The sequence below is a fragment of the Callionymus lyra genome, chromosome 16 (assembly GCF_982586985.1).
Source record: "Callionymus lyra chromosome 16, fCalLyr1.hap1.1, whole genome shotgun sequence".
Taxonomy (NCBI): domain Eukaryota; kingdom Metazoa; phylum Chordata; class Actinopteri; order Syngnathiformes; family Callionymidae; genus Callionymus; species Callionymus lyra.
The window spans coordinates 18,091,570-18,118,800 of record NC_141833.1 but is presented as its reverse complement, the minus strand read 5'-3'; the positions used below and the strand labels follow the sequence as shown (position 1 = coordinate 18,118,800).

At 39.3% G+C, this 27,231-nt stretch overlaps 2 protein-coding genes across 3 annotated transcripts in view; both read right to left on the bottom strand.

Annotated features, from left to right (window-relative positions):
* Positions 1 to 4,111: 4,111 nt before the first annotated feature.
* On the bottom strand, positions 4,112 to 9,116 carry LOC148064036 (uncharacterized). The gene is made up of 3 exons (XM_087811234.1): positions 9,047 to 9,116; positions 6,036 to 6,143; positions 4,112 to 5,975 (listed from the first exon to the last, which is right to left on the bottom strand). The coding sequence occupies exon 3, from the start codon at positions 5,971 to 5,973 to the stop codon at positions 4,813 to 4,815; it is 1,161 nt and encodes a 386-aa protein (XP_087667360.1). The 5' UTR covers positions 5,974 to 5,975; positions 6,036 to 6,143; positions 9,047 to 9,116; the 3' UTR covers positions 4,112 to 4,812.
* A 2,122-nt stretch (positions 9,117 to 11,238) lies between these two features.
* glis1a (GLIS family zinc finger 1a) overlaps positions 11,239 to 27,231 on the bottom strand; it is a 44,072-nt gene continuing 28,079 nt past the window's right edge. The window contains exons 5-9 of one of the 2 annotated variants that reach the window (XM_087810927.1): positions 22,993 to 23,110; positions 20,860 to 20,983; positions 11,969 to 12,069; positions 11,807 to 11,896; positions 11,239 to 11,493 (exon numbers count right to left, since the gene is read on the bottom strand). In XM_087810927.1, coding sequence (XP_087667053.1) covers positions 11,348 to 11,493; positions 11,807 to 11,896; positions 11,969 to 12,069; positions 20,860 to 20,983; positions 22,993 to 23,110 — 579 coding nt within the window. In that variant the 3' untranslated portion in view covers positions 11,239 to 11,347. The remainder of the gene's footprint in view (positions 11,494 to 11,806; positions 11,897 to 11,968; positions 12,070 to 20,859; positions 20,984 to 22,992; positions 23,111 to 27,231) is intronic. The other variant, XM_087810928.1, reaches the window with a different exon arrangement.

Genomic DNA, 27,231 nt, shown 5'->3' with positions numbered 1-27,231 from the left:
TTGCTATAGCTGCGAAGGACAAAATGACTGTTGTCATCTTGAAGCCGGAAGTTTAATTGTAACACAAAAATTAACAAACCGTGTGAATATTTGCATGTTCTTAAAAAATATAATTATTTATTTTCACACTTTATTGAAACATAAAAAAAAATGTATCAAAAAAATAATATTTGAAACACATAAAAATAAATAAAATCAATACAGAAGGATGAAAAAATACTGTGATCTAAGTGTATCACTTTGTTCTCACACCCTTACCAAACTTATGCAGCTGTTGTGCTGAGTTCACTGAGAGGGAGTTAGACGGAGAGTAAAACACATGTATAGAGTTTAAAGAGTCAGAAAATGATTGAAGTGAACTGGATTTTATTTGAGTTCAAGTGGACATAGAGAAATTAAAAAATAAACAAAAAGCATGTTTTTTTTATCGTACATTTCCTCGGATTTTGCAAGGGACCATCAGGTGAAAGTTACACAATTGATATGCGAAAAATCTGTATTGTATTTTAAATCATTTTCTTTTTTAATTTGATAAGGTAAGTTAAGGTAAGGTAAGGTAAGGTAAGGTAAGGTAAAACTTTATTGATCCCTCAGGAGGTCTCCTTCGGGAAATTGTTTTTTTTCCAATAGCCAGCAATTTTTCATAAACAATAAAAAATAATACATAAAAAATAAAATAATAAGAAGAACATAAAGAGAAAGATGATGATATACATTTTTATATAATTAATAATTAATACTTTTTTTTTTCCCCCCAAAATATTTTTTTATTACTTCATATTTTCGACTGGCAATAAATAAATAAAAACGCCAAATGATCTAAAATTCAACAGTCATATGTAGCGAAATAGTCAGTTTTCTCCATGACCTTTGACCTCATAAATACAGTCTAAGGCCCGGACTTTGTATTAATTCATCGGCGATAAAGAGACAAAAGAACTCATTCATAGATCATTTTAACTCTTTTTACAGCCATAAAATCAAAGTAAAAATCAGGCCGGTTATGAGTAATCGAGGTCATAAAAGGGTTAAAGTCCTCCTCGGGCGCCGGTTCTCACCCTCAGCCATAACATTATGACCAGATGATGTTTGATGCAACTTCTGTCCTGGTGAAGGAGGAGAGACAACAACAAAATGCAACATGTATCAAGTAAAAGTGTTTGTAATGCAGCAGGTGGTCATAATCTAAGGACATATTTGTGATGTTTGATCGACTCAATATTCACACTTCAGCATCAGTGTCATATTTATGCGTCAGAGATAAGATCCTCCCACGTGTCACATTATCTTTTTCTTGTTTGTCTTTCACATCGTTGCTGTTTGCAGACCCGCACGTTTATGAGTCTTCCACCTGTAGAGAAGAACTTCCTCTTCCTCTTCATCCTCAGGATCACGAACCTTCTCATCGTATTTCATCTTTACACGAAACCCTTCAAACTAAAAGTAACAGTCGTTGCAGTTACGGTTATGGCCACTAGGCGGTCCTTTATTTCGGTATGTTTAATAATGTTAGAAAATATATTTTAATTTAAGTTCAATATTTTTATCAAATATTTTTTAAATGGTCTTTCTTTAAATAAGGAATCAGGAAGTAATTTATTTTTTTTAAGTAAAAGGGAAGTTAATTTTGAAAAAGTAAATAGGGAGTAAATGTAAATGTAAACGGTAGAGATGTTGTGATTAAAGAAATATTGAAGTGAATGTCGAACAAAAAGTAACATCTATTCGAGGATGACTGACAGTTACATGAACGCACCTCGAACTTGCGGCCTTGCGTTAATAATAAATAAACAATAATATACAATGTAATAAATAAAAACACGAAATTATAAATATAAAATCAATTGTTGTTGTTAAATTTACCATATTATTAATTACTGTTTTTATTATTATGTTTAAAAAATATTACTGTATGTTTTCGTATTTTTGGTGAACTTTCTGCTTGGACAATTAAAGTTTTCCTCCAAAGAGGCGAAGAATAAAGGAATATCAATTAATCAATCAATCAATTAGATGATATACAATTTATTATAAGAAGAACAAAGGAAATAAGTAAAATGTGCCGCTCGATGAAGGTTTGCGAGTATTTTTTCCTTTTTTTAAAGAAAATCTGTTAAAGATCTGTCTTTAACTAATGAAATGATAACATATATTTTAATTATTAATATATATCAAAAAAGTAAATATTATTTGAACACTTCCTGAAATAAAACCTACACAAACCCAAAAGCTTCTCTTATTTTGCTGGTTCAAGATGATAATATTGAAGCATCGACTCCAACAATGTCGTCTCTGTGACTCGAAGACTCTGATTCACTTCCTGCTCTGTTGTCTGGACGCCGGGCGTCTCTCTGGGTAACCCAACGCCCTAATTACAACTTCCCACGGCGGCTGAAACCGGAGCTCAGGGAGTCGTTGGAATTCCAGGTACCGAGTCTCGCCCGGGTCATCGTGGAGTCGGACCTGCTGGTGCCCAGAACCGTCGTTGGTACGACTCTCATCGTCGTGGTCTGAGGTCCCCTGAGGCTCAAGAACCGAAACTTCCCGTCACCTGAACGTTTGTTACAGGCGTCGCAAACTCTGTCATGTGGGCCCTTTAGACCAACCGTGGGTGGCGCTAGTGTTCCAGAACTTGCTCGCACAACACACTCATTAAGGGTGAGGCAGAGATGGAGCCCCTGGACAGGAGGCCAGCTCATCACAGGGCACATCAAGACAGACAACCACTCATGCGAACTGACTCATTTAGAGTCTCGTACTGTGGGAGGAAACCAGAGTTCTTAGAAAAAAATAAAGAGATTAAATAAACTTCTTTGGAAAAGTCATTACACAGCAAGTTGATCTACACACACACACACACACACACACACAAACACACACACACAAGCACAAAGGCTTCGGTTGCTGCTGCAGAAACTCTTTTGTCTCGAGGAGGCGACGCCCGAACTTGACCCCTGGGTGACCTCCGACGATTAGACGTCCCTCCTCCTCGACGATCTAACTTAAGAGCCGATAATAGCTCTGACATCATCGTCGTCGTCGAGAGTCGAGGTAGCAATAAAGTTTTGATGTTTGAAAAGGTCTCATTAGCAGCAGCGGCTCTGCAGGTCCGACTGGATCTTCTTTCTTTCTTGCAAATCAAAGACACACATTTATAGATATGCAAATAGAAAAATGCGTTTTGTATTAACTCTATTAAACAATTAAGTTTAAAATGGTTTTTTTCTCCATAATTTGTAAAGATTGGAAAAAGGTCAGGACAAAGGTCAGACAGGAAGTGCTGCAGATCACATCACTTCCTGTTACATTGTGAGTCACTGAAGGATAGTTGGAAATAAACACACAAAGGAACAGAGACACACAAAACGACACACCCAGACTAAATTGAGACATTGAAACACACACTAAATATTCTACACACACACCAGGCCACACAAAGAGAAAAAAACAAACATGTACATTTTAACACACACAAAAACTGACCAAAGAAAAGTATTGAACACAAGACACCTCAACTAAAACACACACTAGTGGACAACACTCACAGGAAACACACACATTTGATCAAAGAAATGAACACAAGCACCACAACACTCACACAGGCACATTTAAACACACACAAAAACAGACCAAAGAAAGGTTTACATACACCTAAACTAAAACACACAACACCAGAAACCCATTTCAAACAAGAAATCTTCACTAAAACACACAAAAAACGAACATACAAAGAACACACACTAAAAACACAGAACAACACAACACAAACTTATGTTTCTTCACAAAGAAGAAACCTCAACTAAAAGACACAAAACCACTAATCATGAACACAAAGGACACAATCTAAGACACAGGACAACACACACAGGAAGTGCAAAAACACATTTCACCAAATAAATAAACACAAATGTAACCATAGAAATACCCAGTTAAACACACACAGACTAAAGAAAGGTTTACACACTAAAAACTTAAACTTGAAAAGAAAACACCAAAAACAGACTTTACCATGAACACACACTTCAACAAAACTCACAGACACGCAAAAACAGACTGAATAAAGGTTCACACAAGACAAGAAACATACACTAACACACCATAAAGACAATTTTACACAAAACAACACACACAAACATAATCACAAACACACACTAATAAACACAAAAAGGCGGAAGAAGGGTCCACACAAGACAAGATAGGTACACCTAAACACACAACACCAAAAATACACTTTAATACAAAACAACACATAAACACACAATCATGAGCACACACTTAAAAAAAACCACAAAAACAGGCTAAAGAAAGGGTCACACAAGACAAGAAACATACACTAACACACCAGAAAGACAGTTTTACACAAAACAACACACACAAACATAATCACAAACACACACTAATAAACAAAAAAAGGCGGAAGAAAGGTCCACACAAGACAAGATAGGTACACTTAAACACACAACACCAAAAATACACTTTAATACAAAACAACACACAAACACACAATCATGAGCACACACTTAAAAAAAACCACAAAACCAGGCTAAAGAAAGGTTCACTCAAGACAACTACACTAAAACAAAAATCACGAGAAAGACACTTTAACACTAAAGCACAGGACGACAACACAAACAGGATAAACAACAAACATTTAACCAAAGAAATAAACACTCACACACACATTGTTGTGTTTTGTGGGACAAAATAAACAAAATCTCAAACACATTTTAAGATTTATTTTTATAACCTGTGATTCACCAGCTCACCACTAGATGTCGCTGCACTAGATTGTGTTTAAGAGACAAGTTCTGCTCAGTTCTGCTCCACGTCCTCGTAGCCTCCGTGGTCCGAGTCGTCCAGCTCCAGGCCCGGGACCAGGCTGTAGTACTTGGTGGTCTGGGTCATGTAGGCCTTCTCTCTGTCGGCCGAGTCCTTGAGCACGTCGGTGACGCTGACGGCGTCCAACTCGGACCGCCGGTCCTGGTCCTGGGAACTACGGGCCCCGTCGGAGCAGCCGGAGCTCAGAGAAGAACCCGGAGGAAGAGAGTCCACCGAGCCCAGCCGGACCTGAACCTCCTCGTAGATGTCCCGGATGCTGCTCAGGTGCTGGGAGGTCGGGCGGATCAGCAGCTGGTTCTTCAGGATCTCGGGTCCGGGGTCCGGCTCGGGGAGCGCTTTGGAAGTCCGTTTCTTGCCGGTGCCGAACACCGGCGCGTCCTTCCTGGTCTTCCTCCCGCAGAACCAGCAGAGCAGCAGGGTGGCGAGGATGAGGAGCGGCAGCGTGACGAAGAGGGCGGTCAGACCCACCGGCTGACACGCCTCCTGGTTCTGAACCGACCACACGACCCGGTCGGCCAGACCTCTGGGCGTGACGCAGGTCAGGTTCCTGAGCAAGTCCTCCAGCGGGACGGTTCTGTTCCTCAGATGTTCCTTCAGGTTCTGCAGGAACGCACAAGAACAGTCCCACGGGTTCTCCTCCAGATCCAGACTCTGAAGGTCCGACTTCTGCAGAACAGAACCGGGCAGGAGCCTCAACCGGTTCCTCTGGAGGCTCAGGTGCTGGATTCCGTCGGAGTCCCGGAGGAACCCGTCTGGAAGCTCCTGGAGCAGGTTCCCGCTCAGGTCCAGTTCGGTCAGCCAGGTCTGGCCGGACAAGAAGTCCCTGGGCAGCGACCGGAGTTGGTTCTGGTTCAGGTGGACCTTCCATAGCGAGGCCGGTGCTGCCCCAGGTTTGATGGACGTGATGTTGCACCAGGAGAGGTCCAGAACCTCCAGAACCGAGGACCCGTTGGAGAACACGGACCAGTCCACTTCTCCGAAGGAGGATCCGGAGAAATTAAGGCAGCAGACGTCGGTCGGCACCTGGGCGGGGAACCGGGTCAGAACCGTCGCCGCCGGACACGCACAGGATCTCGCAGTCCTGGTCTTCACCAGCAGAGGGAGCAGCAGCAGGAGTGTCCACCGAGCCGACATCTCTGGACCACAGAAACAGAACATCAGAGTTCAGAACCAGAGAGAGCTTCATGTTCACTCACCTGTGCTCAGGTGTCTTCAGCTGCTGCCACGACTCCAGGCTGCCGGGAGGAACGCTCCGGTCGTCATGGCGATGGCCGACACCGGGGATAATGCAGTGCTGTGATTGGCTGTCGGGGAGGAACAGATGCTGCTGTGAGCTGCAGGTGAAGCAGGTGAAGCAGGTGAAGCAGGTGAGTCGAGCAAACAAAGATCAACATCATCTGTGCTTCCAAAGTAAGAAGTTTAATGAAAGAAGAGAAATAATAAGAAATAATAATATGCTAAAATAACAACGGTGAAATGTTATTCTTTTGTATAAAAATACATCTAATTTATTTATAAAAATACTTCAATACTTTAAGTAACAAATAATGAAATTAATTAAAAAAGTAAAAAATAAGAAATTAAATAACATAGAAACTTGTAATTCTCAAAGGAGTTATTTTTCCTTTTTTTTAAATCAATAATATAGATTAATAGATTAAAAACTTATATATTTTGGCTGTTTTTCTTGAAAAAATAAAACAAGGATGTATTTGTTAATAGATGATATTCTTAAAATATAATAAGTAGGCAATAATAAAAACTGTATATATAGTTATTAAATTAATAAAATAAAAAAAGTTCCTAAAGGATTGATTAAAATTCATAATGTAAATAATTGACTTAATTTAAAAAAGAAAAAAAAGATGAAATAATGTAAACAATGATCTGATTGAAATAAAAATAAGCCAAAAAACAAATAAATAAACAGATACATCGAAACTATAAATAACAGTTGTTTTTAATTTAATTAAAATTATATCAACTCTTTATGTTTTTTAATTTAATCAATAAAAAGCTATTTTTTGCTAAATATACAGTATATATACTGTATATATAAATAAAAAAAAGTATATACAAATTAATAAGTTAAATAAATAAAACTTCATCATGAGATTAAAAGTTGTTAAATCATCAGGATAACCATCGTCCTCATCAATTCACAAATAAGTAATTTAAAAATTTAGTTTTTTAATATAGGGAAACATTTATTTGTAAATTCATATGTTGTTTTGTCTGTTATTCACAGATAAACATAAATAAAGTAAAATATAACAATGATTAATTTGTTCATAAATATATTCTACAAAAGTAACAGGGAGATAAGAATTAAAAAAATAAATGTAGTTATAGTTATATACTTATAGATACACATTTTAAAGGTTCCCAAAGGATGGATAAAAAAACAGATAAACTGATCCAGTAACAAAATCAGATAAATTAATTAATTTGAAAAAAGAAAAAAAAAGAAGGAATTATTAAATAATAATATAGCTCAATAAACCAAGCCATCATCAACAAAAGAAAAGGATAATTTAAAAAACAACACTTAATATACAGCGAAAACACTTATATCAAAAAGTATTAATCTTTATTCACTTAATAAATAAAAAACAAATGTGTTATTGGAGTAGAAACAAAGGCTAATACAGTAGTATATACCACTAAATGTCGTGATAAAAATGTATCTATAAATAAAGTCAGTGACTTTATTCCCGGATCATAATTGTGAGGTCGACAGAACAACCTTCTCTTCTGCACCAGTGTGGTCGTCCATGACATCATCACCGGCCACAATAGAGCAGCAGGAATGTGCAAATGTCCACATCAGCGAGTCCAGTGGACGACTGTGTCGTCGGGACACATCACAAAATAAAAGTCTGATAGAATCGCTGACCAAAAGTTAGATAAAACAAAAAAAAAATATATATATATATATACACATTAAAAAACATTGTTTTTATGGTTTTAAAAAGTACTTCTGTTTATATACTGTAAGCGATAAATAATCTAAAATAAAAGTCTGATAGAATCGCTGACCAAAAGTTAGATAAAACAAAATATATATATATATATATATATATACATTAAAAAACATTGTTTTTATGGTTTTAAAAAGTACTTCTGTGTATATAAGCGATAAATAATCTAAAATAAAAGTCTGATAGAATCGCTGACCAAAAGTTAGATAAAACAAAATATATATATATATATATATATATACATTAAAAAACATTGTTTTTATGGTTTTAAAAAGTACTTCTGTGTATGTAAGCGATAAATAATCTAAAATAAAAGTCTGATAGAATCGCTGACCAAAAGTTAGATAAAACAAACAAAAGAAATATATATATATATATATATATATATATACATTAAAAAATACTTTTTTTTAATGGTTTTAAAAAGTACTTCTGTGTATATAATGCGATAAATAATCTAAAATAAAAATATAGATAAACTTCTGTAACTGTCATCTGCACTTTAGCGTCCATTGAAATCAAATGAATGAAAACAAAAGACTGTTATTTTCCATTTTCATTGTGTGTGTCTGTGTGTGTGTGTGTGTGTGTGTGTGTGTGTGTGTCTGTGTGTGTACTTGGTGATCTCACACTCCAACAATGTGAGCTACATCCTCCCAAATTTCCTCTGCAACGACCCCACCTTCATGATAGAAGATGGAGAACTTACCAAGGATTTCAGAAAAAAAAACAGATTCAAGAATTAATCCAAGACTAGACCAAGACTAGACCAAGCCTAGTCCAGCAGACCAGACCTGGGCGAAGACGAGAAAGACTTGAGGTGGCGTCGAATACGTAAATAAGCTCTTGACACATTTGATTTGACACTGAAAAGAGCGCAGTGGTCAGTGGCTCAAAAAACAGCTTATGCTGGAGGCTTTTATTTTGATACCATGTGCGCTGGTGCAGCGCTGAGCTGAACTTATGCATCTGTACTGATGTTAGAACATCTACTGTCAACTGTCAGTCAAACTACCAATAGTTACTCTGAAGTTACTACAGATCCTTACTTAAGTATTTTTATCACTACAACTGCAACTATTGTACACAAACTACTACAATAACTACGGCAGGATGTTAAATTAAATACACAAAACGGACGAATTGACGTCACGTTTGATTCGTTTTCAACGCGTGCAAAACAAACCCACAAACGCATCACTCGTGCTCGAGACAGAAGTTCTCACCAGATCGATCCCTCAGCTGTGCACAGAAGACTTCATCCACACACCTCCTCTTCTCCCTCTCTCCAGATCCAGAACCGACTGAAGTTCTGCTGGTTCGGACCGAAGGGCGCGACTGCCACCTGACAGAGAAAGTTCGCCTCGAGTGATTTCTGCCAGAAGTTTATCTCGCAACCTCCGCGGTTATTTTTAAAGTAATATTTAATACATTAGAAAGAAAAACATATTTTTTTTCCTGACTTAACTGAAGCTATTTATAAAACAAGATCAAATCCTAAACAGATTTGTGATAAAACTAATTGAAAAAAAAAACAAAAACATATTTTACAAATTACAATTCGAAAATATAAAAAACATATACCGGAACTTGTTATAAAAACGAGAATAAAAAAAAGAGTAAAGTTTGAACATTAATTTGCGGATTTTATTTAAACATGTTAAAAGTGAAAGTGTTGTCTGATCAGTGTACGCATGCGCATGTTTTCGAGCCGCTAAATATCCTCAGGTGATGTTACTATGGCAACTCCAACTGGAAATACAATCTTTAAAAAAAACAAACGAATTAAAACTTGTTCTTGAAGTTATTTCTCGATTGTATTTCCTGAATTTTCTATTTGCTATGGCAACAATCTTTGTATTTAATAAAATATAACACAAATTAAATATTGTTATAATTCTTAGTTTTATTCTGATTCATTTTGATTGTACTTCATTTGATTGTACATGATTCACTTCATGTTAAAAAAACAAACAAACTGGACAAACAATAGAAACACATTTTCTTTATTCTGGTATAAAAAAAAAGACAATTCTTTGTTTGTACACTAAACAGTATGAGATATTTGTTTTTGCTACAAAGTCAGTGTAAACATTTTGTTCTCGGAATGATATATGGAAGTGCAGAAGAAAAGGTTTGTAAACATCTCACACCTTTGAAACGATACGACGACGCTGTTGAAGGCACTTGAAGCTAAACTGGTTAAATACAGACATTCTAGTAAAGTTGCTGCTCGTTACATTTATTTACACTAAAATAATACTTGCATTCATGGACTTTTGGGGGTAGTGTGGTTGTCTGACGCTAGAGGGCAGCATTGCTTCTTATTGTACGATCAGCCATATCATTATGACCACCTAATGTTTAACATTTATATCCAGTAAGGCAAATTTTCTTTTCTACTTTTTTTTAAACTTATCTTGAAAATGAAAACTAGTTTCAATAAAGTCTTATTTACTATTATTTTTTAATTTTTTTCGGATTAATCATAAAGTGCAATTGGTCATGAAATACTTGGTAGTGTTGAGAAAACCATCAACGTCTTACTGCCGTCAAATGAGATGTTGAATTGTAAATAAAAAATAAAATAAAAATATATAATATACTGTCATCCGTAAATTTATATCAACACATTTCCTACAATAACGGATTAAGACAACGTGAAAAAAGAAGCCGTTATTTAAGTAAATTTTGATTTCACGTAAGATTAAAATACATTATTGAAAGTATTCAAGGTAGCGAGGAAACGAGCTAAGAACCTAATGGAAATAAGTGTTAGCATTAGCATCTGCTAACTCAAATAAAGTCTGTGATGACTGAAAATATAAACTATTATTGTAACTTTTAAACTAACTAACACATTTTTAACATGTAACCGGATGAAACAAGTCCATATACCATCATAAATATGGATTAGCATGCCGTTAGCTGATTAGCGAAGGAGGTTAGCAGCAAGCTAGCGTTTAGTAAGCTAACAGCTATTAAAAGATTTTAGTTCTCTAGAAGCTGCACAAGGAAAATAAAACAGTCAAAACTGTACAGAAGTAGTAAAGATGAAGATATTTCGTAAAAAACACTAAAAACGTATTTCTCCATTCAATCGCTGTTTCAAAGTTATTCTCGTTGCAACTTTGTTTACTTCACATAAATGTCACAAAAACATGTTTTTATAAAACAGAAGTGTGACCCGACTCTGGGTCATGCTAAGAGATAAAATATTTATGTATATTTGGGATCTTTTTCACGTTATTTAATACTGTTTTTAAAAAAACAATCATTTGCAGACAATATCATGATTGTTATTGCTAATAAAGTTTGCATTCAAACACGTTTTAACTTAATCTAGTAAAAAAAAAGGGGAAGACATACGAGTTCAGATTTTAAGATTCTTAAAAATGTCCTCTGAACTCTCACAATCTTTGATGACTCACGACGTTTTCACATTCTTCCAGTCCAAAGTAAAACAAAAAAAAAAGGAATAATAAAAAAAGAGATTTCCAGCGTTTTTTTTTTTTTTTCTGGTTTCTTCAGGAGTCCAGATAAATGGAGAAGATCTGATTGAGGCAGCGGTCGACGCCTCCCGGCTGGAAGAGGAAGCTGTCGTCGGGGCAGGAGGACATGGACAACCCCCCGCCCGCCTGGTGACCCTGCAGGTCCTGCAGCAGGTCGAACCCTGAGGGGAAGAGACGGTGCAGGATCTGAGACTCGGTGTAGAGCTTCGCCCGATGAACACGGGTCAGAAAGTTGAGTCGAGTTTTAAACCCACAAAAAAAAATCGTTCTTTCACGTAATAAAAGACGTTCAATTACAGCAAATTCAGACTCGAATCTTGTCACTAACCCATGAGTCATGGCTTTTCATGTGACTTAAGGGTCAAATCTGAGTGAATCAGGAAGTGCATCTGACTCATTAACCGATTTGACAGGAAGTCCGCCACACTAAAAAAAAACATGGCGTCCTTTAGCATCACCTTCCACCGGACTCACCTGTGGCGTGTGCGGTGGCCGTGTTGGTGAAATACGCCGCGGGTTCGAATCCCCCGTCGCCCACCGGCTTCCCGTCCACAAACAGGTAACCTGCCGGAGGAGAGGGAAACTGAAGGCAACCGGAGCGGCGACCCGAGGTCTTCGGGGGGGGCGACCATTCACCTTGATGCGGCGACACCTGCTGCTGGTGGTGGCCGAAGGTCTTCTGGAGACCCTGGACCCAGACGTCGGTCCGGTCGGCGGAGAACACGGGTCTGTGGCTGCTGGCAAAATAGGAGAAAAGTGAATAAATGACTCTGTTTTTTCGATGAAAAATGGCAGCGGTTATTATGGCTGCGTCATCAACATCTGGTACTGGGCTCCACATGAGGGGTGTTAAGTGTAGCCGAGGCTTGTAAACACTGCGATGACGCGCAGTTGCGCTTTATAACCACTCCATGGTTCCGTCTACATATAAAGATTTTTTAATCCCATTACAGAAAAGCCCTTCCAGTAGTTATCAAACATTTCCTGTTTTGTTGAAGACGCACTTCCTTCAATAGGAATTGAAGTAACTTAACTGATAAATCCCATAACTTAATTTAGTGTATTTTTTGGAATATAAGGTGCACCTGATATCCAGTAATATTAAAAAAAAAATCCAAAGTGTGCCTTGTAAAACTTATATTTCAGTTCTGGTTTCACTTACTGACCTTGTATACTGACCCTCCATAGTATTACGAAGAAGCAGTAAATTAATTTAATTCCAAACCATATAATAGTTACACACAGTTGAGCTTCATAACCACTCAATGGTTCAGTCTCCATTTAAAAACGTTTTAATCCCATTACCGCAAAGCCCTTCCACTAGTTATCAGAAATGTATTTATTATTGTAGACACACTTCAAATGGATACTAAATTATAGCAAACATAACACATGAATCACAAATTAATTTACCATATTTCTTGGACTATAAGGTGCACATAAGTTCCTTTGTAAGCCGTGTGTATTAATTCTGGTTTTACTTAGTGACCTTGAACCGATTTTATTTTGTACACGGCGCTGAGAAATCTGTCAAAAGTTTGGATCTATAGCATTCTGTATATTATTTGTAATTATGTGAATTATTTGTAATTTAGAAAGATTTTAAACTATGTAACAGTTATACGCAGTTGTGCTATATAACCACTAGAGGGTTCTGTCTCCTTTTAAAAACTTTTTAGTGCCATTACAGCAAAGCCCTTCCAGTAGTTACAGCTACTGACGTAAGCTAACATAACCAGTAAATCACATAAATTAATTTACCGTATATTTTGGATTATAGGGCTCACTTAATAAAAGTTCACCTTGCAAGGCTTAAATATTTATCATAGTTTCACTTTCGGACCTCGAACTTTTGCAACTTCTGTAAACATTTTAAACCACGTGAAAGTACAACAAACATTAACCTTTGATTAAAATTGTTCTTCTTGTCGTAAATTTGAACAATCAGCTCACGAGAGCTTGCGAGTCATCGCTGTCGATCGAGTCTCAAAAACTGTCAATAAAGTCTCAAAACTTTATTCCCAGATCACATGACCAAAACACTCGCGTGTCATTGGTCGGCAGACGCTGCCAGTCATTTTAAAGAGTGAACATATTAGTGAGAAAATGACATGGATGACAAAATATTCTTTTTTTTTTTCTCAACCCTTTTGATTTGTTTTCCATGTAAACATTTACACACGCACACACATGCACACACACACACAGTTCACACACACACACACACACACACACACGATGACTCCTCGCTTGAGTGGCAGGTTTGTTCACTACATTAGCGAGGTGGTCGTAATCACTTAACCCTCCAGTCAACAAGAAGAACAACATCTTTCCCCCAAAAAGTTTCCATCTTGGGGGGTGACGAGGCGAGGGGGGGGGGTTGGGGGCGGCCTTCATCTCGACTGAAGAATGTGCTGACTCTGCACAATCTCATGGAAACGAAATGATTCAGAGAAGCCAAGTCGACTCGAAAGAAAAGCAGCTGGATCGTTCTCCACGGAGACGTGCAGCTGACCCCCCTACCGCCCCCCCCCCCCCCCCCGCCCCCCTCGGCCCACTTTGGTATTTGACTCCCCCCTCTACGTCTCCTCGCTGGACACGATTCCTCGGCAGCAGGATATTGGTCTCTGAGGTCCCTCAGTGGCGCTGGAGGCGCTCGGGCAGTCTCCATAAACAGGCTGGTTCGGACCCGTCCTACCGAGAGCTCTGCTCGTTAAAAAAAAAAAGAAAACGAGGAAATATTTGGAGATTTCATTTCAAATCTCTCGTCCATCATCCCGGCGTCTGCTCGTTGCCCGTTTCCCACGTCGACCTAAAGTCGTGTTTCCACAGGAGAAACAATAAAAACCCGGAGTCGTAAACCCGTACGACTCTTACGAGCTCCGGTCGTGCAGAAATGATAACAGAAACGGCCGAAACCGCAAGATCTCAACACTGGAAACCCCTCGGCGCCCCCCAAAAAGACGATCGGAGCCGACCCCGATATCTATAAACAACCACGGCGAGCATTCTTGCGGCGCCCGCAAACATCGTCTTCTGGACGCTCGAGCGACTCCGGCGGATTCCCGCTGCTGCGCAGGCGACGGAAAGCCGCAGATGTTGATGTAGACGAGAGTCTTTTTTTAGCGCCGACGAGATGTTCTCAACTCAGCTGTGATTATTAACCCCTGCATGACCACTTGAACCCCGAAAAACACTGTTGTGTGGTCATGTTCTTGAAGTATATTTCTCGGCTCTTGCCACTAGGGGTGTAAGAAATTCTGATACACTTGTATATAAAGTTTATTTTCTACGATACAGTATCGATATTCAACTGCACTATATCAATATTCGATAAATGTTCTTTTGAATGTAGTAGCTCTCAAACATGTTGTTTTTTATCTTGTTTTATTTTTTGGTTTATATTTAAATAAAGTGTGTTTAAAATAAAACAATTTAATTTATAATTAACATGTAAATATTCAAAGCGGGTTTTTTTTCTTTTCATTTTTGTGTTGCAATTAAACTTCCGGCCACTAGATGGCGGCAGTTATTACGTCCTCCGCAGCTATAGGAACGATTAGATCGCGCTAAATCCTGGCGATGACTGAGGACGAGAGGATACAGTCAACTCCAGCAGATTTTAAACATGATGTTTGGACATATTTTGGTTTGAAAACAAATGAAATCAGTTACGACTTTGTCAAGAGTCATGTGGTCTGTCAATACTACAACACCAGAGTCAAGTACTCGACAATACTACTTTCTACTTTGCAATTAATGACTGATCAAAATTAAACAAAAAATAAAAATAATTTCACTTACGGACCTCAAACTTTTGCAACGTCTGTAAACATTTTAAACCACGTGAAAGTAAAATAAACATTTACTTTTGATAAAAACTATTGTTCTTGTCGTATATTTGAACAATAAATTCATGAAAGCTTACGAGTCATCGCTGTCGATCGAGTCCCAAAAACTGTCAATAAAGTCTCAAAACTTGATTCCCGAATCACATGACCAAAACACTCGCGTGTCATTGGTCGGCAGACGCTGCCAGTCATTTTAAAGAGTCACATAAATATGCTAAAAAACGAGCTAGTTCATCACTTAACGTCTTCTTGTTCATGTGACATTTGATTCCTTTTAAATCTTTTCGTTCTTTGAGGCAAAAGTTAATCTTAATCCTAGTGTCATCTCTGGGTCAAGGTGACCTGGAAGCCCTGAGGTCATTCACCTTGATCCAGTGGGAACACAAGGGATACCACAAACACATTTGTTTTCAATTGACTCCGCGTTCGTCCTCCCTTTTCAAACATCATTATATCAACATGGCCAATAATCCACTTGGATCTATCATCCTTGACATCAGGTCAGAGAGGAAATGAACACGACAAGTCACTCCTGAGTTAAAGGCTACCTTCAAAACTTTTTTTCGACTCGTCTTATCCTCCCAAGATGTTTTTCGTTAACATTTTTCTCACCCGCATTAAGCTTCACCCCGCCCCCCCTCCTCCTCAGAATGTTACATTTGACTAAAGATGTTGGTGTTTGTTGCCTTCAAGTGTTCCTCGCTGACAAACCGACGGGGATGAACCAGAAGAGAGAACAAATCTCTGGCGTAAGTAGCTCCGATTATCCTCCGAAAACTCGGGACGAGTTGCGTGAATCGCTCGTCTCCGTGTCAAACCGCCTGTCGGAGCGTCTGTCAGCGCCGCCGCTCGGGAAACTGGTCCTCTGATCTTTCTCTTACCAGCGAAACCTCAAACATAATTAGTGTTTTTAAAAAAAAAAAAAAAAAGAGAGAGAGAGAAAAAGAAAATGGACTAACTGGAAGCAGCTGTGCGTTCCAATCTGGAATCTCCATTCCATGTTTATACGCCGATACTTTGACACGACGGGCTGGCGTGGTAATGGAGATCAGGAGGAACATGTTTCGAGCTCGTTTGGAGATTTATGGAGGATTCAATTAGAGACCTGGAGCGTTAGCATAGGAATGAAACATCAATTAGAAGAAACGTTTCTCTTTCCTGCGTCTACGTTTGAGAGGTTTTTATAACTAGATTAGAGAGAAAACGGGGTAAAATTACATGGAAAATCTCCAGCTTTTAACGATACCAGACCCGAGATAGTCAATAAGGAAGTATCTAAATACATCCTGGAGAAGGTCACGGCTATTGGCTCGACCTTTGTATCATTTTAAGGTTGATTCATAAAAGCAGCAACTATTTGGTCGAATAATACTTTTATTTTTAAAACATGAACATAAATAAAAAAGACAATTCATTAAAACCTGTTGAATCTTTATTATTGAATAATAAATAAATAGGCAAGAATATCTCCTTTTTCGGGGGCAGGGACGCTCAAATTATATTTTATTTTTATTGTAGTTATTTAATGGTTTATTTCAATGAAGTGTGTTAAGTTGGATTTTTTCATTTAAAAGTAAAAGGCAAATATTCACAGCATTCCTTTTGTGTTGTAATTCAACTTCCGACCTACTAGGAGTCATCACGTCGTCCTCAGCTGAAGGGACAATGAAATCCTGTCAGATCCCAGCAATGACTGAGGACGAGAGGATACAGTGGACTCTCCAGCAGCTTTTAAAGCTGATGTTTGGACATATTTTTAGTTTCAATGTCTCCATTTAAACACATTACAGCAAAGCCCTTCCAGTAGTTATCAGTCAATTTTTGGGGATTTATTGTAGACCCACTTCAAGTAGGTGCTAAATTACAGCGAACATAACAGATAAATCCCATACCTTAATTTAGCTTATTTTTGGACTATAAGGCGCACTTCAATCCATTAATATTTTTTTTAAAAGCTGGCAAATTAAATGAGTCAAGTATCTTAATATAAAGAGACACACATATCGTCTTGACGGTAATCATAATATTTTAAGTTTTTTAATTTGAATGGAACAGTCATTAAAAAAACAAAAACAAAAAAAACAAAACAGATTTGTCATAAAAGCAGCAAATATGAAACTAGGAAAGGATAATTAACTAATTCATTAAAACCGGTTAAATCTATATTATTGAAAAATACATGAATAAACTAATAGTTAATCAAGTTAACATAATAAACATCAAGTTTCTTTTAGCTGTCATAATAACCCCTACATAAACAGGGCAGCATAAATATTGGCAAAAAGTCTGGCGTGGGCCCCCGGGGGCCGACTTCTCCCTGGTCTTTCTTCACGTCCAACATTTTCGGTCCAGCATACCTTTAGCCTTTCTGACCCCTACTGTCCTATAAAACCCTCCTCGTCCCTCGAGTTCCTCCCGATGTGTTCAGGCCTCCGAAATCTCTGAAGAGTCAAATAATTAAAGAAGTCTGAAGTCCGGGCCCCTGCCAGGGAAAACACACGCCGGGCGATGAGGTCAGCGCTAGCCGTCGGCGCTGAAGTAAAGATAATTCACTTTAACGCGTTTAAAACATTTGGAGGGAAAAACAAACACTTGTCTGGTGTTGGCTTTGGCAAGCTCGGTCGGGGGACGCGGCGGGATTCTTCGACGTCCTCCGGTTTCTCTGCGGGGACGTGAATGGACGGACTGTGCTGAGCTTCATTGAAGCAGGCGCGGAAATGCGACGTATTGGAACCAGAGAACGTCGGGCTGCCAAGCTCAACGGCACTTCAAACGCCGCCTCACCTCGGGGAGTTTTAACTGTTTAATTCATGACTTTACCTCATCTTTATTTGTAATGTTTTAATCCCAATGTGTCTTCTTGCTCCGTGCAGCTCGACTTGAGCCTGTTTTCTTATTTCAGGTGGGGGCAGAAACCTTGCGAGAACAAGACTAAAATGAAATATGGGCGTCCAAACCAGCAGCTACTTAAAGTAATACTCACACTCATGTCGACTAAGGGTTGGGATTATTTTCAGAGTAATGAGGGTTTTTTTTAAGAGTATAATATATATATATATTATAGATAAAAATGTTGTCTTTTTCCAAAAAGACACTTAAAAACATCCAAATACCGCCATACTTACATACAGTAACGTCCATCCTGTATTTAATCCTGGACATTAGAAATTGTTTAGAAAAAAACAAATATAAGTCTATATTTTAATGTCGTTTGTAGCAGACTTTTAAGAATACAGACAGGAAGTACTCCGATATTTACCTGGAGTACTTCCTGTCTGTATCGCATCTCATTCTTTAAACCTCTGCTACAAATGAGTTTAAAATAAAAACTTTTAAAACGTTTTTTTCCGAACAATTCCGCTCGTCGAGGCTTCAATCCAAGATGGACGTTACAGACGGAGGTATTTGGATGTTTTTAAGTGTCTTTTTGGACGAAGACGAAGACAACTTAGGTCCAGTCCCTACATTAAAATGAACAAAACATTTTCTATTACTCTATATAGGAACCGATTTCTCTGAAAAGAATCCAAACCCTTAGTCGACATCAGGGTGAGTAGAAAATGAGTAAATTTGAATGAGACCTTTAAACATGTTGATAAACATTTTACCCAATACTTTCTTCGTCTCACTCCCACTCAGTGAACTCATCCATCCGGTAAGGCCATGTAGCAGCATCGATAAGATCCACACTGAATCCCTTGATTAAAGGTGTTTCTTGGACATCATTATAGTTCAGGTTGGTAGCCTAAGATCTGATAATCTTCCCGGAAAAAAAAATTCCCGTCATTTTGGCGTGAATCCTTTGAGAACGTAATGAGTTGACGGTTCCCACTATCTTCTCGCCACTTTTACCCATCATGCTCCACCACAGGTCCTGTGGTTTTCTCTCCAACTCCACAGTTCGTGGGTCGACCGCGGAGCCACCACACCGTCCCGGCTGATAATACCTCCGGAATGCAGGAGCTCGCTCGGCAAGATCCCGCCAGGAGAAAGTGACCAATGCTGAGTCGGCTAAAAATAGAGTGGCAGCAGATCGCCGACCCCAAATTATTCTAATTGGAAACTTGAGATTGAAGTGGTGGAAGATGTCAGGTTTGCCTGGTCGGAGCTAATGAAACGAGAGAAACACAAAACGCGGGGAATAATAATGCGGTCAGGTTCGCTATTTTTATTTTATTCATGGGAATACTGCGCCAGGTTCGGGCTAAATATGGTTCTGTCGTATCGTCAGGGCATTTAAAAAAAAAAACCAACAACTCATCTTGGTTTATGTTCTAGTGCGTGAAAAGTGATCCATTCAAGGTTTGTCAGAGTTAGAATAACGAAGTATCGTCCAACGACTCGTTCTGACGCCTTCTCATAACAGAGCCGTCGGGATGGATGAGGGAAAAACGCAGATTTGAAATCCGAAACCGCAAAATATAATCAACGCATCAGAGCGAACGTTTTAGACGAGAGAGGAGGAACCAACAATATAAACAAGACCCGAACCGTGCGTAAAGTTGAGCTCAAAGTTAAGGTTCTTGACGAGGTTTTAAAATGACGGCCATATTGTGACATATAAAGGTGTTTACGCCGAGATAACGAACAGAAACGATGGAGTCTACTGACTCATTTAAGAAACATCTTAAGACGTTTCTATTTGTTCAGGCTTTTCCTTGATTTTCTGGAACTCCTGTGTTGTTCTCAGTATTATCTTGATCTTTAAAGTATGTACTTTTTTGAGTATTGTTTTGATTGTTTAAGCGCTTTGTGACCCTGGTCTCGAAAAGCGCTATATAAATAAATATTATTTACTTACTTACTGTCAACAACTAAAACTGACATCAAAGTCAAAGGTATTTGATGGAGAATGACAATATACTGAAGACAGAAGGAACAACTTGTTCAGTCACGACATAGACTGCTTAAATATCTTGCCCCCTGGTTTTGATGGTTTACAACCATCTCCCTGAACATGGCTCTAAACTTGTTTCCCAAATTTTCACTATACGTTTATTTCATGACCCTTATCGTGTTATCGCAGGGTCAAGGTGACCCGGAGGCAGTGGTGGAGGTCTTTCACATTTTAATTTTCAAAGCTGACGTTTGGACATATTTTTTGGTTTCAATGTCTCAATTTAAACACATTTTAATCCCATTACAGCAAAGTCCTTCCAGTAGTTATCAGACAATTTTTGGGGATTTATTGTAGACCCACTTCAAATAGGTACTAAATTACAGCGAACACAACAGATAAATCCCATACCTTAATTTAGCGTATTTTTGGACTACAGGGTGCACTTGAATACATATTTTTTTAAAAGCTGGCAAATTAAATGAGTCAAGTAGTATAAGTAAATATATCCTGGAGAAACTGAAGGACACAAATTTCGTCTTGACGGTAATATTATTGTAAGTTTTTAAATGTTTTAATGAAACCGTCTTTCACTTTGGCCAGAAGCAACACAAGGGATACCACAAACACGTTGGTTTTCGGGCCTCCGGGTCACCTCGACCCCTGAGATAACACAAGGGTTAAATCCTTTAGGTGTTATATCGATTGGAAAAGCACTGAGAAGGAGCATACCTCCCCCAAAGGAGCAATTTAGAAAACGACCCGGCGAGTTTGAATGTTCAGAAGTGTGTGTCGTATCTTCGGGTGTTGGTCGACGGGAGGAGGTTGTGTGTACTCACCCCTCGGTGACGCTGGCCGGGCTGGACAGAGAAGACGCCGGACTGTTCAGGGTCCCGTCCAGGCTCTGGTACCGGGAGCAGAGATCCGACGCCGGCGACATGAACTCTCTGTTGTTGTAAACACCTGCTGAGACACGTGTGAAGACGGTAAGACACGAAAAACATTTATGGATCTTTTCCACCGGCTCGTCTTAAAGGGACAGTTCGCTCAAACTTCACTCGTTTTCTACTCACCCTCATGTCGACTAAGGGTTTGGATTATTTTCTTTTTTTTTTAATAGACAAAATTGTTTGTTCATTTGAATGTAGCGACTGGAACTCAGTTGTCTTTTTCTTCATCCAAAAAGACACTTAAAAACGACCTTCATACTGCTCATGTGTAACGTCCCTCTTGTAATGAAGCCGCATACTTCTACTGTTTACACAGGAAGTGCCCGGAGTACTTCCTGTCTATATCACTTGTTTTTATTTTAACTTCTGCTACAAACAAGCTTAAAATATGGACTTGTTTGAGTTTTTCTGCAACAATTGTTCTTGTCGAGGCTTAAATACAAGATGTCAAAACATTTTGTACCCCTCGTTGTTCCCCCTTTGGATTTTTGACATGACTCGTTATACCAGACAAAAACCTCACCCTAGGTAGCTGGGATAGACTCCAACGCTACCTTGACCCTGGAGTAACGGAAATGTTGGGTAAAAACAGTTTGAATGGAAGTGGATTTGTGTATTTTTTAATGTGTATTGCTGAAGTTAAAACCCTCGACCACTGTATAAAACGTTGCCCCTGAAAAATCCCGACTTTGTTCTATAATGTACAATAGTTTGGGTTAGTTTTGAAAACAGTCCACCAAGCTAGTGCCAATGTCTGTCGTTTGCTACCATTTAAATCTCCCCCTCTAACCACTCAGCGACTCACTGAGCAGTACCGAGGTCTTTGGATGTTTTTAAGTGTCTTGTCTCTGGAGGAAGATGAAGACGAAGACAACTGATGAACTTACACTTTTGTCTATGACTCCTAAAAGGAACAGATCACTCCGAAAAGAATCCCAACCCTTAGTCGACACGAGTAGAAAACGAGTGAAGTTTGAATTTTGGGTGAACTATCACTTTAACCCAACTCTACTCGACTATCCACAGTTTGTGTTGCGATTCCGCCAACACGGCACGTCGAGGCAGATACTATTTTTAGTCCCAGCCCTGCTTTCGGTTCCAAACGAGCCGAGCCGAGCAATAAAAAAAAGGTAACGGCGAGTGACTGCCAGCCGCTGATTGTGTAGAGAGCGACGTCACCGAAAAAACTCATCAGGGGTAAACGGGTCCGAAAAAAAAAAATTCCTCGGTTCCGTGGACGAGGTCCAAACCTTTTTAGTGTCTGGTGGCCAATGAACGCAGAGGAGTTGGATAGAAGAACGCGTAAGGAGTCCGGACCTGAGCGAGGTATGTTAGCAAGTAGCGAGGTAGCAGGTATCACAACACCGTCGGGTTCACTTGAGTCAGGCTGCGAACGTGTCTAGTGTCGAAAGGGAACCCAAGCACGGGATCGATAACCCTTCGCCACTGTGCTGCCCCCCATCCTCGTGTCTCCGGAGACCTTCCACATCTGTTTCCAATCCCGCCTTTCAACACTCGTGTTTACGTTCAAGTGTGGTGGACGATGATGTGTGTCACCGCAGCGCCGCACGATCTACATACAGAAGAGCCGCCGGTTTCAGGAGATAAGAAGATGATGATACTCGTGGGCTGAAAAGATTCTTAAAAATCGGGAAAAAAAAAAAACGTCCTGGAAGCTCTCGGGAGTCCCTCGGGTCGACGTGTCCGGAGTAATGAACGGCTCGAGCGGGCTTCAATCTACCTGACGTTTTCTTGTAGCGCGCCTCGGCCGTCGGCGGCGAGAGACAGAATACTGGAATGAGAGCGTGGAGCAGATGACTGATGGGAGAGGAGCGAGCCAAGTGGCCTCTGGTCAGCGTGCAGTCATTTCGACAAGGTAAACACGGGGCGTGATGAGCTAGAATCGCAGGAATGAGGCCTGAGAGTGTGTTAAAGGAGCAAACGAGGCCACGGTGGATTGAAGAAAAAAAAAAAAAAAACGAGCCCAATTTTGTCATTAGCATCTTTTACGAGCGTGTTTACCTGTGATTTCGTCTAAGCCTGGTAACGGCGGACTCTGACCCGCGGCGGAGCCGTGGAGATGCTGCCGCTCCAAACAATCGCTCAGAACGTCCGATTCCATGATGGAGTGTACTTGAGTCTGTCGGAAAAACAGAACACAGATGTCAAAACAGATCCTGCAAATGGTTAGGTGGAGTTTTTTTTTCTTCTTTCTTTTGGTGAGCATGTGCCTTCCTGCCATCGTTAGAGGAGTGAGTCATTTTGTTGGTTAAACTCTAATAGAGCCGCTTTCGGGCAAAGCAACTCCCACGGAGCCAAGAGCCGCAAAGGGTTCCCTTCTTCTTTTGATTATAGACAGATGAAAACCGAATCGCTGAAAGAATGACTTTTATTGTAGCTGTAGTCCGTTGTATATTTTCTCCACCGTTCGAAAATGACGAATCCAAAATTGACCGGAGAAATCAGAAACAAATGTCCGGCATTGTTCGGGGCTTCAGGTTCAATCTGGGTGAGAAATAGGAGAAGGGCCCGGGTGATAGAAGGGGGGGGGGGGGTCTTCCAGAATTCTAGAGTCCAGTAGACATGGAGGAGACCCGGATGGTGTCTTGGCCACATTATACAAATAAAAATTACTTACTTACTTACTTACTATTATATTCTGGAACTGTCACGAGGGGCCCTAAGATTTCTGGGAAAGTTCTCAGGAAAAAAGGGTCATTAACTTCTTTTTAAATTAAATCTGTGGTAATAAATAGGCTTTTCATATAATCATGAACTTATCGAACTAGAAAGCCCAAAACACAGACCAGGTTCACATTAGTCAAGAGTTACGCAGGCCTTTCAGTACAATAACTAATAATGACTAATCAATTACTACTAATATTTAAAAGAAAAAATTCGAATGGTTTTTGAAGGTAGAAAATATGAGATCTAAACTGATATTTAAAATGTTCTCAACACATGCAACCACAGCAGGTATGTTAGAAAATATTGATACGGCAAAACATCGCAATATTTTTTTTTAACGATACTGTATTGATATTAGGCAGCATTTTTTATTTACAACCAACATGTAAATATTCACAACGTTTGTTCATTTTTTAGTTTCTATTAAACTTCTGGCCACTAGATGGTAGCAGTCATTATGTCCTCCGCTGCTACAGGAACAATGAAATCTCTGCGATGACTGAGGACGAGAGGATACACCCGACTCCAGCAGCTTTTAAAGCTGATGTTTGTACATATTTTGGTTTGAAAACAAATGAAAGCAGTTACGACTTCGTCAAGAGTCATGTGGTCTGTAAATACTGCGACACCACAGTCAAGTACTCGACAATACTACAAATATATACTTGTTACTACAGTATCAGAATTCATTGTATCGTTGCCTCTGAATCATGATATGCATCGTCAGATTCTTGACAATACACATTGTTAATTACAAGAATAAAAAATATTCACCAAAAGGAATAAAAATATTTTTTATTAATTAGAAACAATGAAATCCTGTGAGATCTTGGTTACGACTGAGGATGAGAGGATACAGTGACTCCAGAAGCTTTTAAAGCTGATGTTTTTGGACAGATTTTGGTTTAAAAACAAATTAAAGCAGTTACGACTTCGTCAAGAGTCATGTGGTCTGTAAATTCTGCAACACCAGAGTCAAGTACTCGACAATACTACAAATACATCCTTGTTACTACAGTATCACAGTATATTTTCTTTTGCCAATACACCGATCTAAACTGTAGTGATGAATTCAGTGAGAGGGAGTGAGATGAAAACGTTTGTAGTGTGATTGTAGACGTAGAAAGCGAGTCTGAAAGTTGGTTATTCCTTAGTTCGAAGACTAGTTGTTCAGTTTTGTTTCACGTCATCCTAAAGAAAAATGTTTCAATCCTTCCATAGCAGCTAAAAAACACCTGAACACTTGTCAACAAGTTAATAATAAAAGTCCAGGAGGTAAAGTTTATAAGTTTTCAATCTGGCTAAATCAATAAACAATAAAAAAAAACTCCCAAGATCTCGTTGTTCTCATAGTCATAGTTAATCCCTCCGAACTCTCCCTCAAACGGCAGAAAACAATCGTTGGGTGTTTCAAGAGCTCACCCCATGACAACCAACCACGAGAGACCAAACAAGAACACTTCATCCAAATGAGCGCTCATAAGTGTCAACACTTTTAATAGTTGTGACACAAATCCGAGGCACGAAAACACAGGAGTCCACGTCATTTGATCAGTTCTGTTTCCCCCCGCGGGACTCCCACTGCCGCTCCCAGCCCGTTAGCCGTGTCACAACTTACGTCGCACACGTGGTCCTGTTTAAACCGAAGCAGGGATTGGGAATACACACGATCCCCAGTGTCGCTCACGGTCCACAGATCGCAAACAAGGCCCAGATTTCGGGGAACAATAGGCTTCCTATTCTGGCAGTATTGTTGTCATACAGCATGCGTAATCGTCAATATGCAGATGCCGTTGTTGAGTTTTTTGTGAAACACAACAGCTGCATCTCAGCGTTATTGAAGTTTACCTTGGCAGCGTTTCAACGCGTCATTAGTTGTTATTTACAAATGTTTCCTCATACTTTCTTTTCGCTGGACATTTTTTTTGCGAGCGTTTTCCGTCGATGAATCTTCTCGCTTCTCTCCGCACTGAGTGATAAAACATGGATGAAAAACTAGACGATACGGAACCGCGGCCACGGATCAGCATTTCAAACGGTTGCTCGCGTCTTAAACAAGCGTTGAGTACCGTTAGCGTATCTGCAAATCCCCCTTCGGCGAAATCCAAGACTTGGACTTGGATGCGTCTCAGATGTTTTTCTATCTTGTTAAGGCCTCAAAAAAAAAAGATTCTTGACAGGTTATAAAAATAACTTGTTGCTCGTCGTCACACACTGACATATGGAGGCCGCGGAGGCTCCAAGACACTTAAGAATGTCTTTTCGGTTAAAACCATAAATGATTTTAAAAAATACAGCTGGTGGCAGGAACAAAAAAAAGGGCCAAACAAGAACACTTTATTGACATTTACAAATTGAGTGAAGAATAGATAGAAAATAAAAAAAGGAGGGAGAATGTCTTCAACAAGCGCTGGTTTTCTTCAACCAACTACACAACAACCTTGTCTTGGCATGCATCAGGTACAGGTCTGGACCGGATCTTACGACCTGTTGGCAAGAAAATGCATCTTTCCTGATCCGTTTTGCGGGAAAACATGGGACCCCTCAAACAACTTTAAACGATGTCGACACATGCCAGGCCTGTAGGACTGAAAGGCTGTCCAGGGATGGTGGTGGTCACGGCCACGTTTGGCAGCTTCACACTTTATTAATGTGAACAAAACAGTTTGTTTTTTGTGTGTTTCTAATTCTCAGTTGACCTTCTTAAGTGTGGTAAACCCTACAGCTTATTGTCTCTGTCCTTCAAAGGTCGTTTGCTGCTCATTATCATTAAAAAGAAGCCTGACATTCTTTATTTCCTTTCCTGGAGGACAGCTGTAAAATTTTAACTCAACCCTGGAAACTTGTTTATTGAAGTAACTTTGTGTGGTAGGAGTGTGTATTGGCAAGATACAATACATATCACAATACAGGGACAACGATCTGATATATTGTGATAGTGTTGTAACAAGTATATACTTGTAGTATTGTCCAGTACTTGACTCTGGTGTTGCCGAATTTACAGACCACATGACTCTTGACGAAGTCGTAACTGCTTTCACTTGTTTTCAAAACAAATTTTGTCCAAAACATCAGCTTTAAAAGCTGCCAGAGTCGACTGTATCCTCTCGTCCTCAGTCGTAACCAGGATCTCACGGGATCTCATTGTTTCTAATTAACAAAAACGTTTTTTGTTCCTTTTGGTGAATATTTTTTATTCTTGTAATTAACAATGTGTATTGTCAAGAATCTGACGATGCATGTCATGATTCAGAGGCAACAATATGATGAATTCTGATACTGTAGTAACAACTATATATATGTAGTATTGTCGAGTACTTGACTCTGATGTTGCCGAATTTACAGACCACATGACGCTTGACGAAGTCGTAACTGCTTTCACTTGTTTTCAAAACAAAATTTGTCCAAAACATCAGCTTTAAAAGCTGCCAGAGTCGACTGTATCCTCTCGTCCTCAGTCGTAACCAGGATCTCACGGGATTTCATTGTTTCTAATTAACAAAAACGGTTTGTGTTCCTTTTGGTGAATATTTTTTATTCTTGTAATTATCAATGTGTATTGTCAAGAATCTG